This window comes from Petaurus breviceps, unplaced genomic scaffold, assembly GCF_028583685.1.
Source record: "Petaurus breviceps papuanus isolate PSGF00001 unplaced genomic scaffold, PetGlider_PUasm1.0 99, whole genome shotgun sequence".
In the NCBI taxonomy this organism is placed as follows: Eukaryota; Metazoa; Chordata; class Mammalia; order Diprotodontia; family Petauridae; genus Petaurus; species Petaurus breviceps.
Window position 1 is genome coordinate 22,885,702 of NW_027187465.1, and position 16,606 is coordinate 22,902,307.

The 16,606-nt window shown below is 43.0% G+C and overlaps 1 protein-coding gene across 5 annotated transcripts in view; it reads left to right on the top strand.

Annotated features, from left to right (window-relative positions):
- Positions 1-319: 319 nt before the first annotated feature.
- ANAPC7 (anaphase promoting complex subunit 7) overlaps positions 320-16,606 on the top strand; it is a 30,734-nt gene continuing 14,447 nt past the window's right edge. The window contains exons 1-3 of one of the 5 annotated variants that reach the window (XM_069081754.1): positions 320-599; positions 12,431-12,617; positions 14,188-14,307. In XM_069081754.1, the coding sequence (XP_068937855.1) occupies positions 12,531-12,617; positions 14,188-14,307 (207 nt within the window). In that variant the 5' untranslated portion in view covers positions 320-599; positions 12,431-12,530. Of the gene's footprint in view, positions 600-12,430; positions 12,618-14,187; positions 14,308-15,890; positions 16,039-16,606 lie in introns of those variants that run through there. The other 4 variants (XM_069081750.1, XM_069081751.1, XM_069081753.1 and 1 more) reach the window with 4 other exon arrangements.

Below are 16,606 nucleotides of genomic sequence, written 5' to 3' on the forward strand. Positions count from 1 at the left end.
GGACCCGGTAGAAAGCATGTGTAACAATGACTCGCGCAGGCGCGGCTAGCCCCGACGGTTACGGTTGGCTTAGACGCGCCTGACGAAAGTATTTCAGTTGCTCCGGTAGTTGCGGCTTTACACTGAATTTGTATTCCTTTGAGGGGGCAGAAAATTACGCGAACACATCTTATTTGGCTAATTTCCGCAGCAGGAGTCAAGTATCTGCTCTCCCTTATACAAAGTATGTTGTGACAGCACGCCTAGAAAGACCGAGGATTTTTTTTCCACACAGGCATCACCCTAGACCCCTCCCATTTCAGCGAGGGGGCCTGACGAGGACCCCGGGCCGGCGGCCATTTTGGCGCCTTCGCTGAGGTGCCGCTCGCCGCGCTCGTCGCGGCTGCCCTCCCCTCCCCTCCCCCCAGGGTCTGCCGGTGTCCGGTCCCCGCCTCGGCTGCCGCTGGGTCCTCGCGGCCCCACCGGGAAAGCAAAGATGAACGTTATCGACCACGTGCGGGACATGGCAGCCGCCGGGCTGCACTCCAACGTGCGGCTCCTCAGCAGCCTCCTCCTCACTATGAGCAACAACAACCCGTGAGTGCGGCCCGGCGTGAAAGGTCCGGTGGGGGGAGAGAAACGGAGGGGGAGGGCCCCTGGGGGCGGGGTCAGGGGCGCGCACCTGAGGGGGTGTGGCTAGGGGGTGCGCGGGCCAGGAGAGGCGAGCAAAGCTGATGGAGGTGGGGCTAGGAGGCGCGCTCCCGGAGGGGCGGGGCCTTGGGAACATCTGAATTGGGAGAGGCAGATGGTCCAGAAGGGGCGGGGTTGTGAGGGGGCGGGGTCAGCGCGCACCTGGGCCGGGAGAGGGGCGGGGCCAATGAGCAGCCTCGGCAAGGAGAGGAGGCGGGGTAAGGGAGCGCGCGTCCTAGGGGGCGGGGCCCTGGCGGGTGGGATTTGGATGCGCGTGCGCGTCTGGGGGCGGGGCTTGCAGGGTCTCGGGCCGAGCTTAGGGTTTCAGGTAGTCTGAGCTGAGAGGGGGTGGAGCACTGGAAATGGGGCGTGACCAAGAAGAGGGGCGGGGCGGACCCATGGGTGTAGCTGGGTCTGGAGGTGGGGCTCCGGGCAGGTGCGTGGCCGAGGTGTGGGGGGCCCAGAGCTTGGGATAGCGGGTGGGGCAGGGTATGGACTGGTGCAGAGCTCTGTACCCCTTGGCATGAGTCTGGAAGGGAGTACGCGGGGGCGGGGGCGGGACGGAGGCGGGGCGGAGAAGACCCTGCAGAAAGAGGAAGCTTTGGTCACCAAGTCTCATCCACTGAATTTCCACTACATCTCTTCTTTTTGCTCCTGATGATTGTATGGTCAGCACCGCCCCCATGCCTCTTGTCTGTAAAGAGGCAAAACTAATGCTAGCAGCAAAATAAATCCGAAAGCTCAACTACTTTTTCCTTTGCAGTTAAACATATAACAAATAATTTTCTGGTTTTACCAGGAAAAAATACTGTTTCTAATGTAAAGGTACAGATTCATGAGTTTTCTTGAACATATATATTTACAGTGACCTAGATGACATTGTGTTACCAGTTGGTGCAGAATGTTCTCATGACCTTTCTTTAGAAGTTCCTCTGTCCTGCAGAAATCTTAAGTTCATTCACCTAGTTGATGCTTCTTTTTGAAAACTGTATTCTTATTCTGAAGTTTATTAACATAACCTTTAAACTAGAATAAAGGAAAAACAATTCAATCTGCATACGAGAGCAGTTGTTGAATGTACTATTTTCTCTAGTACTTTGAGGCAGCTAGGTGATGAAGTGAATAGAGCCCTGACCCAGGAATCAGAAAGGTTTGAATTCGAATCCAGCCACACACATTAAGTAACTGTATGATTCTGGACAATTCACTTGACCTCTCTCTGTCCCAGATAGACCTCCTTGTCTGCCCTGGTTTCTTCATTTGTAAAGTGGAGATAAAAACGCCTAGTTCCCAGGGTTGTTGTAAGACTCAAATGAGATAATATTTGCAAGGCACTATATGAATTCTGACTGCTGTTATTATTATGACAATAGCCTCCTAATTATTCTTCCTGCATCCAGTCTCTGAACTCTGTTCTAGCTTCCACTCAGCTACCTAAACTATATTCCCAATGTGCATCCCCCAGGTCCTCCCCTAGAATCTTCTGTGGCTTCCTTTTATCTCTGAAAAAAATTATATGCCCCTCACCCTGGCTATTCCAGCTCTCCATAGTCTGATGTCAGCTAGCCTTCAGTTTATTTCACTTTCAGTGTTATATCCTTTTTGTTCTAATCAGGCCATCTTAATTGCCCAAATTTGGCATTCCATCTCCCTTTTCCCTGCCCTCCTCACCTCCACCTCTCAGAATCTTTAATAATTTCCTTAAAGGCTCAGTTCAGATACCACCTCATCAGCCTTTCCTCATCTCTCCAAATACAGTGCCTGTATTTCCTAATCTAAATACATACAGCATTTCCTGTAAAGCCCCTAATGGCAAGGCTTGTTTTCTTTTGTTTTTCTTTATGTCTCAGCTTCCAAGAAGAAGGCCTTGGCTTGAATAGGGAGGAAAATGTGGAATAAAAAGACAGCAGGCTGGACTGGTTTAGGGAGAAAAAGCAGTGCTCTAAGAGGTGGGTGGGCTCTTGCTGGAGGTGCTTGTGGTCTGATCCGGATCCAGTGGGCCTGGATATTCCAGGTGCTGGGGTCCCATAGTGGGGTGGAGAGAGAACAGCTCTTGGCATCGGAGAGACCCGGGTGTGAATGTGAGCTCTGAAACTTGGTTTTGTGAATTAACTCATGTAGACTTGATGAATTGTAGATTCCTCTTTTTACAGTGAGGATCATAATACCGGTATGTAGAGTCTACCTCACAGGGATTGTGCTAGGATCCAGTGAGTTAAGAGGGAAATGTTTTGAGAACTTTGAGACAGATAATAGATATGTTGATAAATATAAGCTCTTATTAGTCATTCGTTTAGTGAATAAACATTCATTAAATGTCTACTGTGTGCTAGGCACATGCCTGTGGTAGGGATACAAAGAACAGTGAAAGAAGGCTCCCTCTCCTTTCAGAGCTCACATGCAAACAACGTTGTCCAGACAAGCTGTATACAGAGAAATTGAAAATGATGAGCAGAGGGAAGGCCCTAGTATTAAGGATTGGGAAAGGCTTCCTGTAGAAGGTGGGATTTTAGCTGGGACTTGAGGGAAACCAGAGAAGCCAGGAGGCTGAGATGACAAGGGAAATCCTTCCAGGCAGGGGGCACAGCATGAAGTGATAAGGGCCTGAACCAGGATGCTCACATTGTCAGAGGAGAGAAGGGGAGCAGGCAGGGGAGGCTAGGTGGCGCAGTGAGTAAAGTGCAGGCCCCGGAGTCAGGAGGACCTGAGTTCGGTTCCAGCCTCAGACACTTAATACCACACAAAAAAACTAGCCGTGTAACCTTGGGCGAGTTACTTAACCCCAATTGCCCTCCAAAAGGAAAAAAAAAAAGGGGAGCAGGCTAGGTGTGGGAGAGATGATACTGAGGGAAAATTGACAGGCTTTGGCAACAGATTAGATATGAGAGGCAAGAAAGGAGGAGGATTCAAGGATGAAACCTCAATTTCAAGCCTGCGGATTGGGAGGCCAGTGGTATCCTCAACATTAATAGGAGAATTAGCAAGGGGGAAGGGTTGGGAGAAAGATACTAAGTTCAGGTTTGGACTTGTTGAGTTTAAGATGTCTACAGGACCCAGTTCAAGATTCATAACAGGCAGTTTGAGATGCACGAGGTCAGCAGAGCTGTAGGGCAGAATAAGGAGATTTGGAAATCATCTGCATGGAGATAATAATTGAGTCCACAGGAGGTGATGAGATCACCAAGTGAAATAGTAAAGAGATGAGAGAAGAATGTCCAGGACAGAGCCCGTGGGATACTTAGAGAACATCACCTGGATGAAGAGCCAACAAAGGAGACAGAGAAGGAGCTGTCAGATGAGAAGAAAGAGACCCAGCTGAGAGAATGTCCAGAAAACCTCTAGAGGAGAGTATCCAGGAGGGGAGAGTGAGCAGCAGCATCAGAGGCTGTGGGCAGGGCAAGGCAAATGAGGTTTGAGAGGCCATTGGATTTGGCCTCTAAGAGATCACTGGAGAGAGCAGTTTGGGTTAAATAATGAAGTGGGAATCCAGACTGGAGAGTTAAGAGAGTAAGAGGATCCTACCCAGGATTGTACAGTGGTAAACAGGAGAGCCAGGAACTGAGCTCACACCTTCTGACTTCAGACCCAGCCCTCTTTCCACTGAACCCTGCTTCTAGCTTGGTTCAGAGCAGGGGTGGGGAACCTGCAGCCTTGAGGCGACATATGGCCCTGAGGCTGCAAGTTCCCCACCCCTGGTTCAGAGTTTGGAAAGACTCTAGGGTTGAGGCTGAGAGAATGAATAAATAGCTCATGTTAAGGAGAACTTTAAAGTTGACACAACTTTTTCCTCCTAACGCCATTGTGAAACAAGTTTTAGGATCACAATGTTTGAGCTGGAAGGGAACCATAGGTGGTGATATTAACAACTCCCACTTAATAATGGCAAGGAGGGGCATGGCCCACCTAAGGTATCAGGTCAGTCTGTCCATACACATTTTCCAAGTGTCTGTTATGTGCCAGATGCAGTGTTAGGTGGTGGAGCCAGAATCAAAAATGATATTGACAAGTTAGAAGTTGGGGCCAAGTTGAGTGAGAAGAGGTTTAATAGTGATAAATCTAAAGTCTCAGACATCTTATAAAAAAAATATCAACTGTTTGAGTATAAGAGACACGGGAACTGTAAGGGCTTGACAGGAGTTTGTCTGAAAAAGATCTGGTGTTTTCAGTGAAATGCAAGCTCAGAGAGTTAGTGATGTGAGATGGCACCCAAATCAGCCAGTACCATCTTATCCTGCATTTAGAGGTGCAGTGTCCCTGGGGCGCAGGAGGTGATAGGTCAGTTTTACTTTGCCCTGGGGTCTACCAGATCCAAAGTCTTGTGCTGGGCATTGCCCTTTAGAAATGACATTGATGAGTTGGAAAACACCCAGAGGAAGGCAGTCAGGGTGGTTAAAAGCCCTGGGTTTGTGCTATACTGGGATTGATACTGTGAGAAGACTTAGGAGAGCAGTGAGGGTTGGCTTCAAGGGGCTTTGAAAGGTTGTCAGAAGTTGTTAAAAGGTTGAGAAAGGATTTGACCTGTCTGCTTGACTCCAGAGGGCAAAGCTAGGAGTAATGGGCAGCAGTTTCCAAGAAGCGTATGTTTGGTTTGATTTAAAGAACAATTTCTCAGCAATTCAGGTTCTTCAGAGCTTGGGCCTGGGCTGACTCAGGGAGCACAGAGGTCTTTAGACTAATGCTTGAGGATCACTTGTTAGGAATAATTCAAGGTTAGTGATAGGTTGAAGGAGTTTGCCCTTCCAACGCTGAGGCTCTGTGATTTATGAGGGTGTCTTTACAGCCCTGTGAGGTGGGTAGTACTTGCCCTATTTTGAAGATGGGGAATTGAGCATGATAAGATTACATGTTTGTCCCTCATCACAGCAGCAGGTGTGGTGCCATGAAAAGAACACTGGTCTTGGAATGAGAAGTCCCGGGTTCTCTACTCAGCCTGACCCTAGCATCTGACCTCGGGGAAAGTCACTTCCCCTTGGTGGAACTGATATGTAAAATGGGTATAATAATTCCTGTACTACTTCTCTTGGACTTGTGAGGCAAGTGCTTTGTAAAAGATGAAGTGCTTTAGAAATCATCATTTTTAAGATTCCTTCTACTTCTGACATTTTAAGGGATTCTCTGACCAGTTTCACAGTATGAGAGGTCTTGTAATGCCCCTTCTGCACACTGTATTCCAGACAAATAGGTCTACTCTCTATTCCTCATTCTCAACTCCTGCCTTTGTATATTTGCTGAGGTTGCTGCCCTTCTCTGGAATGTTCTTTCTTTCTTGCCTTCCAGTTCTCATCTCTTTCCTAGTCTTAGCTCATAAGCCACCTTTTCTGTGATCTCTCCAGGCAAAAGCGTTCTTTTCCTCCTTACATTTTCCTAGTTTAAACCTCTCCTTTGTTCTCATCACATGCTTTATTGTTGTTCAGTCATGTCTGAGTCTTTGTGATCCTACTTGGGGTTTTCTTGGCAATGATACTGGAGTGGTTTGCCATTTCTTTCTCCAGGTCATTTGACTGATGAGGAAACTGAGGCAAAAAGCATCACACAAGCTAGTGTTTGAGGCCAGGTTTGAACTCACAAAGATAGTCTTCCTGAGTGCAGGCCTGGCATCTAGCTGCCCCTAGCATCACATGCTACCTTGTATTTTAAATGTGTGTATACATACATACATATATATATATACTTATAACATCTTGGCTCTCCCTAGTAGAATGTGAGCTTCTTGAGGGCTGTGATTGCATGAAAAAAAAACAAATTTTTATATCTGTCACCAGTGCTAAAGAGGGCTGGCCTTGAAGTCAGGGCAACCTGGGTTCAAGTTCTAATACTGACTGTGAGAAACATGCCCACTCTAAACAAAGAACCATACTAGCTCATTGTGAAGCCAGGAAAGATTTTATTGTCATGTTCATTCCCTCTCCCCTGCCTCCCAATGAATGTGTCATTACTAATGGACTTTTACACTGGTTCAAGACAAATGCAAGCCTTTTTATGCCCTGTTTCCAATTTGAATTTCCTACTTGCCTCCCATTGGCTAGGTACTTCAGGGTTGCCTAAACTTCACCCCATTTTCTTTATGGAATGACATGTTAAATATTCTTTTAAAGGAATTCCCTTAATTAATAAAAAGGACAAACCCATGATGTTTTAGGGTTCCTTCACCATTAACATAAAAAGAGTAATGAAATTCTTCTCCTGCCTTTGAAGTTGTTGATTTTATATAAAGTGCTAGGGAGGAGTTGTTGGCCTTTATATATGTTAGTAAGTAGGCATCCTCATCCTTGTGAAGTGAGTGAAGCAGAATCAGCATTTCTAATCCCTTTGTTTCCCTGCCTTCCCCAGCAAATACAAGATTTCTTGTATGTTATATATTGTGGAGACAGAAGTTTGGTTCATCTCTTACACTGACACACACTAGCTCTGTGATCATGGGGCCTCAGTGTCTGTAGAGCCACTGTGACTATGAGTATCGCATGACGTTCAATTGCAAAATATGCCAGACTCTCCAGATAGAGGATAGAACTGAAGGATTTATTTAGATACCAGAAAACCGGATCCCAAAACCAGTAAGCTGATTCCATCATAGTACCAAAGACATTAAGAAGCCTTAATAATGCTGAGAGCCACAGCATCCTTCAGCCTTTCCACAAACCAATATAAGATCACTATTTACTCACAAACCTCTCTATCTCCTTGCCTGAGTTCCTCTGTCCCCAAGAGTCTGGCTAGCTTTGAGCCAGATTCTTGTGGGCTCTGCTTCCTTTCAGGAAACTCCTCCCACCACAGGCTCCATGTGACCACATTCAGCCTATCAGGGGGCAGAGTTTATCTTCACAGCAGGGAAGCTTCCTGTGGGCTCTGCTCCACCCTTCAGCAAATTCCCTCCATGTGATTACATTCAGCCTATTGGGGGCAGAGTTTACTTTCAAAGCAGGGGAGGTCTTCAAACTCCCCCCTAGGTCTGTTATATAGGAAGGTCTTCAAATTCCCATTCCCATTTTTTAGGATTGTGCCTGGGGGCAGAGTGGCTAATATGATCAATGGAAGGAGTTTTCATGCTGAGCCTTCCATAGACTGATACACCCAAAGGTTTGTACTGCCCTCTTCTTCCTCCCCCAAATCCTGAGCGCCTGGTAGAGATTTTTATGTACAAGAGACAATAAATGTTGTCATCATGAATAACAAGAAGTGTCAAAGCCAAGCTGTGTCTCCACCTTGTTGTCTTCCTTGGGGGCAAGTGGTGTTGGCAATGTGATTGAAAAACTTTTGTGGGGTGAGACTGGGAGAGGAGGGAAGATGTGTGAAAAACAGTCTTTTTTTCTATGTCAAAATTATTTCTTTTTAACTTAAAATTTTGAATTCCAAATTTTCTCCCACCCATCCCCCCTTCACCTCCCACTGGGAAGGCAAGCAGTATGATATCAGTTATACATTTGAAATAAAAATAAAGGAAGTAGGAAATTCTACTTCATTTTGCACTCAGAGTTCATCAGTTCTCTCTGGAGGTGGATAGCATTTTTTCATCATGAGTCCTTTGGAATTGTCTTGGATGACTGTATTGATTAGTGTAGCCAAGTCTTTCACAGTTGATCATCATTACAACATTGCTGTTATGTGCACAACGAACTCCTGGTTCTTCTCACGTCATTTTGCATCATTTCTTGCGTAAACTCCCCTCCCCCATTTCTTATAGTACAATAGTATTCCATCACAATCATATGTCACAACTTGTTTAGCCATTCCTCAATTGATGAACATCCCCTCAATTTCCAATTCTTTGCCACCTCAAAAAGAGCTACTATAAATATTTTTGTACATACAGGGCCTTTTCCTAGTAGTGGTATTACTGGGTCGAGGGGTACACACAGTTTTATAGTCCTTTGGCTGTAGTTCCAAATTGTTCACCAGAATTGACCAGTTCACAACTCCCATCAACAGTTTGCTGTTGTACCTATTTCCCCCCATCCCCTCCAGCATATCTCATTTCTAATAGATTGTGTGAAATGGTACCTCAGAGTTGTTTTTATTTTTATTTCTTTAATTAGTAGTGATTTAGAACATATTTTCATATGACTGTAGCTATTGAAAACTACCATTTATCAGTTGGATAATTACTCTTATTTTTATGAATTTGACTCAGTTCTCTATGTATTTGAGAAATGAGGACTTTACTAGAAAAACTTGCTATAAAAATTTTTGATATTACTTCATTTTCTATGTTGCCTTTTAGCAAAACATATTTTCTCTGATTTTCTCTTTTAATTAGATCTATTTTTACTTTCTCTGAGGTCATTATTGCTACCCCTGCCCTTTTAACTTTAGCTGAAGCATATTAACTTTGTGTGTGTCTTTCTGTTTCAAGTGTGTATCTTGTAAACAACGTATTGTTGGAGTCTAATTTCTAATCCATTCTGTTACTTACTTCAATTTTATGGGTGAGCTCATCACATTCACATTCACAGTTATGATTACTGTGTATTTCCCTGTCCTATTTTCTTCTGTTTCTTCTCTCTCTCTTTTTATCCTGTTCCTCTTCAAAAGTCTGTTTTTCTTCTGACTACTGCCTCCCTTAATCTACTCTTTTATCATTTCCCCTCTTTTTCTTATCCCCTTCCCTTCCTATTTCTGTTGGGTAAGATAGATTTCTGTACACAGCTGAGTTCGTGTATTTATTCTTTCCCTCTCTGAACAAATTCTAATGAGAGTGAGGTTCAAGCATTGTCTGCCACCTTCCCCCATTTCCCCCTCCATTGCAAAGGCTCTTCTTTGCAGCCTCTTTTATGTGAGAAAATTTTCCCCTTTATTTCACTTCCTATTCTTTCAGTGCATCCCTCTTTTTCACCCTCCCCTTTTTTTGAGATCATTCTAACATAATTGACTCACACCCATTTCCTCTGTGTAGACTCTTTTTTTTCTTTTTGCTTTTTGGAGGGCAGTTGGGGTTAAGTGACTTGCCCAAGGTCACATTGCTAGTTTTTGTGTTAAGTGAGGTCAGATTTGAACTCAGGTTCTCCTGACTCCAGGGCCAGTGCTCTACTCACTGCACCACCTAGCCGCCCTTGTGTAGACTCTTTTTAACTGTGCTAAAAATGATAAAGTTCTTAGGGGTTACATGTAACGTCTTCGCATGTAGGAATGTAAACAGCTTAATTTTATTGAGTCCCTTGTGATTTCATGTTTTACTGTTTTATGTTTCTCTTGAGTCTTGTATTTGAATGTCAAATTTCTATTCCAGTCTGGTTGCTTGAAAGTCCTCTATTTTTACTAAATGAGGACTTTTATTTTTCCCCCCTGAAGGATTATACTCAGTTTTGTTGGATAGGTGGTTCTTGGTTGTAATCCTAGCTGCCTTGCCTTCTAGAATATCATATTCCAATCCCTCTGCTCCCTTAGTGTGGAAGTGATTAAATTTTGTGTGATCTTGACTGTGGCTCTGTGATATTTGAATTTTTTTTTCTGGCTGCTTACAGTATTTTTTCCTTGACCTGGATGCTTTGGAATTTGGTTATAATATTCCAGGGCATCTTAATTTGGGGGCTTTTTCAGGAGATGATTGGTGAATTCTTTCGATTTTTATTTTAACCTCTGGATCTAAAGATACCAGGGTAGTTTTCCTTGCATAATTTCTTGAAATATGATGTCTAGGCTCTTTTTTTGATCATGGCTTTTAGGTAGTTTAGTAATTCTTAAATGAGCTCTCCTTGATCTATTTTCCAGGTCAGTTGTTTTTCTGATAAGACAGTTCACATTTTCTTCTATTTTTCATTCTTTTGACTTTGTTTTATTGTTTTTCGGTGTCTCATGAAGTTACTGTTTTTAAGGAATCATTTTCTTCGGTGAGTGTACTTTTTTCTGTTTGGCCTATTCTGCTTTTAAGTTTTTTTCTTCAATGAATTTTTTGTGCCTCTTTTACCATTAAGCCAGTTCTGTTTTTTAAGGTGTTATTTTCTGTTATTTTCCTCTTTGACCAAGTTGCTAATTCTCTTTTCATAATTTTCTTTCATCACTCTAATTTCTTTTCCCAATTTTTCCTCTACCAAGCTTTTCTTTTTCTTTAACTCTTTTAGGAGTTCTTGCCTGGCTTATGTCTAATTAGCCTTATTTTCTTTGAGGCTTTGTTTGCAGATGTTTTCACATTGTTATATGCTGCCACTGTAGTAGCTTTTTATAGTCACGTTCTTTTTTGTTATTGTTTGCTCATTTTTTCAGCCTATTTCTTGATTTTGAACTTTATGTCAGAGTTGGCCTCTGCTCCTCTGGGGATGGGGAGATGCTGTCCCAAGCTTCAGACTTTTTTGTGCGGTTATTTTCAGAGCTGGTTCAGGGACTCTGCACGTTGTCAGTGCTTCCAGCGTAGTGTGGTCGCTGTTCGCCTGTCTTGGCCCAGGAAGCTGCTGCTGTTGCTTCTTTGCCAGTGTCCTGCCGGTGCTGCACCACATACATTCTGGACTACTACAGTGTCACACACCTCCTGCCAGCCTTCTAATGTTTTTAGGCTGGAATAATGCCCCACACTGACCTTTTGTTAATTCTGCCGCTCCAGAATTTGATGAGACATTATTTTAAAGTTGTTTAGAGGAACATACTGAGAGAATTCAGCTGGTTTGCTGTCTGCCATAAAAAAATGTTCAGAGAGTGTTTGTAGAGCTTCTGAGAGAGGACTGTTACCACTCGGAAGTGAATTGTTGCCTCTACTGATTGTCCTCATCCCCCTTTGAAACCACCTCTTTTCTGTTTTAATTTTTTCTTTCACCATGATTCCCTCCTGCCCCCTCCCTCTGGTTCTTGCAACAGTTAAAACATTCCGAGCTCTCTAATTTTTTCCTTCACTTAGATTCTCTCTCTCTCCAAGATTGGGAGTATACATCTGGTACCAAATCTATCAGAAGACTCTCATATTTCAGGTTTTTTGGGTTTTTTTTGCTTTTTGGAGGGGAGAAGGCAGGGCAATTGGGGTTAAGTGACTTGCCCAAGGTCACGCAGCTAATAAATGTTAAGGGTCTGAGGCCTGATTTGAACTCAGGTCCTCCTGACTCCAGGGCTGGTGCTCTATTCACTGCACCATCTAGCCGCCCTTCATATTTCAGTTATAGGGTTGTGGGGCCAACAACATTTTAAAACAAATCCAAATGAAATTTTTGAATATTTGCAACCAGCTCTGTGTAAATGTTGTCATATTGGTTAGTATTGGTGTCATAAATGCTTAATATTCAGGGACTGCTGCAATTTTGGAAGCAGTTTGTTCACAAACAAAAGGATTACAAATGACTAAAATGCAGTGATTGCCCAGCCCCTCATTTCCATTAGTGCACTTTGAGCATCCTTGTGTGTGAAGCTCACTTTCCCACTGTCGGCTTAGTGTTGACAGTGAGGAGACCTGGTTTTTGTCTGTCTTCAGTGTTTACTTTAGAACATTTCATTTTGTTCCATGTGATTTATAAAGTATACAGTTTCTGCTAGCAGACATTTAAATCTAAGTTAGCTATTACTTTTGGTTCCTGAAGATGTTAAAAGATAGGACATTTGGAATATTCGATTACCTTTAAATTTTGGTCAGGCTGGTGAATCGATCTGGTCTTTGATCACATTCAGGAGCATTCTCTTTCTAGCTGTGCTCTTACCTGTCTGGATGTGGAGCTCCATTTTGTGCTTTATTCATTTCCCCTTCCTGTGGGCCAGGCCTTGGGCTAGGACCTGTGTGCACTGTGTTTAGGGGCTTCATTAGTTTTGAGGAAGAACTTATTGGTGGGATGTGTTGTTTTTATTCCCCCAGTGAATTATTCTCTCCATCTCAGAAGTACCAGCTTTTGGTCTACCATGCAGATTCTCTCTTTCATGATAAAGAATATCGGAATGCTGTTAGCAAGTACACGATGGCCCTACAGCAGAAAAAGGCCTTAAGTAAAACATCCAAAGTGCGACCTTCCACTGGCAGTGCTGCTTCAACTCCTCAGAGTCAGGTATTTGGCAATGCAGATATGATGGTTTGTTGTGTAACACAGGCCCCTGGAAAATAGAAATGGTAAAGCTGACTTCATTTCCTTTTCCTGGCACTTTGAAAGTAACTGTCTTATCTTCGGCAAGTTCATTTTTTTCCTTTTAATTCTAAAAAGATTTATTGATACATTCTGTTTTGGCAACAGAGATACTTTCTAACACAAAGCCAAGCACCCCGAAGAAGCAAATTTCCCTGAAAAAAGTTATGTTAATGAGGTGATAAGAGTTCTGAAACAGCATTTTTTTTTCATCTCCTTAGTCAACAATAGGAGAAAGAATCCCAGTTTAGGAGCCATGGGCCTTGACTTCCCATCTTAGCTCTGTTGTATATAAAATGTGTGACCTTGAATAATTCCCATTCCTGCTCTGGGCTTCATTGCCCTCAGCTGTAGAATTGAGGTAGTCAGATCAGACAATCTCTAAGGTCCCTTCCAGCTCTCTATACCAGTTTAATAGCCAGAGAAAGCCCCATTTCCCTGAATGTTTTTGCAACCTGGATGTCTCATAGGCATGTCAAACTTGGTGAGTTCTGTTTTGGACATGTTCTTACCCCCCACCTCTGCCAAACAACACCTCCTAAATTCCCAGTTTCTATCAAGGACATCCTCAACTTTCCACTTAGCCAGGCTAGCAACCTTGGAGTTAGTCATCCCTGATTGTTCACTCTCGCCTTCCATATGGAGCTAGTTGCCAAGTCTTATCAGCCTGCAGATTATCTCTTGTCTCCACTCACCTTGCTGGCTGCCACTCTAGGTCAGGGCCTCCCCACTTTTGCCAGAACCACCTAATTGGCCCCCCTACCTCTAGTCCTTCCCTTCTTTAAGCCATCTTCCCTATGGCCTCCAAAGATATCCCTGAAACACAGGGTCAGTTTCTCTGTTTGGAAGCCTTCACAGGCCCCCTTTTCAGCCCCATGCCACGTCAGTCCCCTCACTCTTTCTGGGTTCTTGCCCAATGGACTGACTTGCACACAGTCCATCCTTTGGGCCTGCAGCACTCTCCTTCCTTGCTTCTATGTCTTGGAATACTTTGTGCCTCCTTGGGCCAAGCTCAGCGGCCACCTATAGTGAGAGGCCTTTGCTTTTTCCCCCAGTTGCCAGTCTCCAGTCTGCCCTCCAAAATTGGTTTGTATTTCTGTAGTATTGTCTTAGTACTTTACGTGTTAATTTTCCCCCAGGAAGCTATAAGTACCTTTAAAAGCTTGGTAGGTAGAGGGGATTGTTTTGTTTTGTCTTTTTCTGCTGCACCTCCTAGCCCTTCAGAGATACAGTTCAGATGATACCTTCTCCGTGGAGCTTTCCTCCTCCCACCTCAGTTTCCCATAGCTTAGTGGCCTCTTCACTTATCTGTATAATAGCTCTTTTTGGCCTTTCCCCTCTTGAACTGTACTTGTCTGAGGGCAGGGCTTGGCTTGTTGCAGCTTTCACTTGTTTGCTGAATTGAAGTGAAAGTGAGGTAGATTGGTGTTTGTATTTCCCCCTCAAATAGTATTTTGAACTCCCTTATAATATTTTTGTCTTTGTCTTTTAATAGTGTCTTCCATCTGAAATTGAAGTGAAATACAGAATGGCTGAGTGTTACACGATGCTAAAACAAGACAAAGATGCAATTGCTGTCCTTGATGGCATCCCCTCGAGACAGAGAACCCCTAAAGTAGGTTGGTTTGATACATTTTCAGGCCCATTCCTGGTGAATGTTTTTGTTTCCCCTTTCTCTTACCCATGTTTCCTATGAATGCCATGAGTAAGGGGGCCCCCTCTGCTTGTTTACACATGCCTTATCCGGTTGCTGGCTCTGCTGCTGAGGGGTTCAGTTTAGGGCAATACAGAGAAATCATTCCCTCTCCAAGTCGGCAAGTTGGGCTGAGGGAGATGTCAGCTGGAATGAATCACAAGGATCGTTTGTTATTTTGGTTGGTTTCTTGTCCTAGGAAATAGTATATTGCCAGTAGAAGTTTGGCAATCACTTTATTTCTAAAATATTTCATCTTACCCGCCTATGGTTTGTTTGAAAATCCATACTTGCATCAGGATAATGGGAATTGGTTTGTTACCTCCTTTGCTAAGAATTCAAAAACATCGAGCCCTTTTGTACACACTCAAGATGTGGGATACGTTTGTATTTTATTGTACAACGCATCATTAATCAGAGTGTTTTTGAAAGCATTATAATTAAAAGAGCAATGGGAACTTTTGCACTCAGGAATAAATTTATATTCATATTCAGTATCTCCACATCACGCCAAAAATCCACCAAGACACTCTTCGTTTTGTACATCTTGTTCCACTAACAAGGATTTGCATCTTAGGGTCAGAAACAGTACATCTGGTTTGTTAAGAGAGGGGGCGATTAAACCTTAGGGTTCTGTTATATTTCAGTTAGTTAGAGCCTCTGAGTTTGAGTCTAGACGAGGCTTATAACTTCTGGACCCCCAAAGTCATCACCTTCCCTCTCCTGTTTATGTGAAGTGAGTTATTCATTACTAAGCATAAAAAGTGGCTGATAAATACGATCACTATTTGTTTAAACTAATCCCAATAGTTGAGAGAGATTTTGATAACTTTTAAGTCAGTTGTTTTTAAAACTAGCATAATATCTGGCCTAAAATATAACCATATTTACTGCTGATGGCTCCTTTAAAAGCATATTGATTCTTTTGTACCAGGTGAAAAGAAATCATTGTCACCTTCGGCTAGCTTGAACTTCCTAGAAATGCCCCTTGCCCCTACCCCCAGGAGAATTTTGTTTTTCTTTTTCACATAAAGTAGGATTTTTTTTTGGTCCAAGAGAGGTATAGTTATATACAGGACTTCTTACCCCTTATAGAAAGGCATTCAGGCTGCCAGTTTTGAAGATAGTGTTTCTTTTTCAGTAAATAAATATAAGATTTCTTCCTTGATGACTTATGAGGTTCTTGGAAGCTCTTGGAAAAAAGTGGTGAAATAGCTGAATTTTGTAGATACCTAATGCCTTACTATTTTTTACCTTCCATTCTAGGTGGACTAGGTGATCAGTAAGGTTCCTTTCAACTCCCAAATCCTGTTACTTTTATTTATTTTTAATGGGATGATTGACTTGCAACACACAGAAAACTAGAAAATTTTATTTTTTTCTGTGTAAAATAAGTTTACATTGTGTTGGGACCTCCTGTCCTTAATTCTGTAATAGCTAGGAGCAAGCACAAAAGAGATATTCATCAAATATAATATTTATACTTTTTCTTTCTTGTCCGTTAGGGAGTTAACTGGGCTTCTCAGTCTGTGTAAAGGACAAGGAAGTGAGTCAAAATGCATCTAAATGAACTTCTGTTAATGTATGGTAAACATCGCCACACATTCCCTCACCTTTTAAAGGAAAACTCCAGTGATAGGTTATAATAACTTAGTAAGTATTCAGTTCTCTTAATAGGAATACATCTGTCACATAAAGGTTTTTCATTTTGCCTTAGAAAATTATAACTGTGAGATTTGTAATTATCATGAGATTTCGAAGGAAGGGCTTGTTTTGAAGAAAAAGGATTGGCTGTCACATTAGAAAATACTACAAATCAGATTGGCAGTGACGGTGAAGTAGGCTGAGTGTCCAGAGCTGAATTGTATCACACTCCACCAGGACAGGCCTATCAGGCTTTGTTTTGCAAGATCCGGTAGTTGAGAAGGTGCCTTTTATTCTCATTTATTGGAGACACTAGCACTGGAGTCTTCCTTTAAGCATTTCCCTTTTTATCAAGTGTTACATTTTCAAAGAGTTTAAAATGGAAAACCTAAAGTCAGGCAGAAGGTGTTTGCATTAGTGCATGGCTTGAGAACGTGTCATACTAGATGAGTTAGTTAATCCTTGTATGGTAGGCCTCTGTTAAGAGCAGACGTCCTTTACTCTTTTGGATAAACTTGTAGGTGTCAAATTGTATGGCACAGTTGTAGAGTACACAGCAAGCCATAATCTAGCCCCA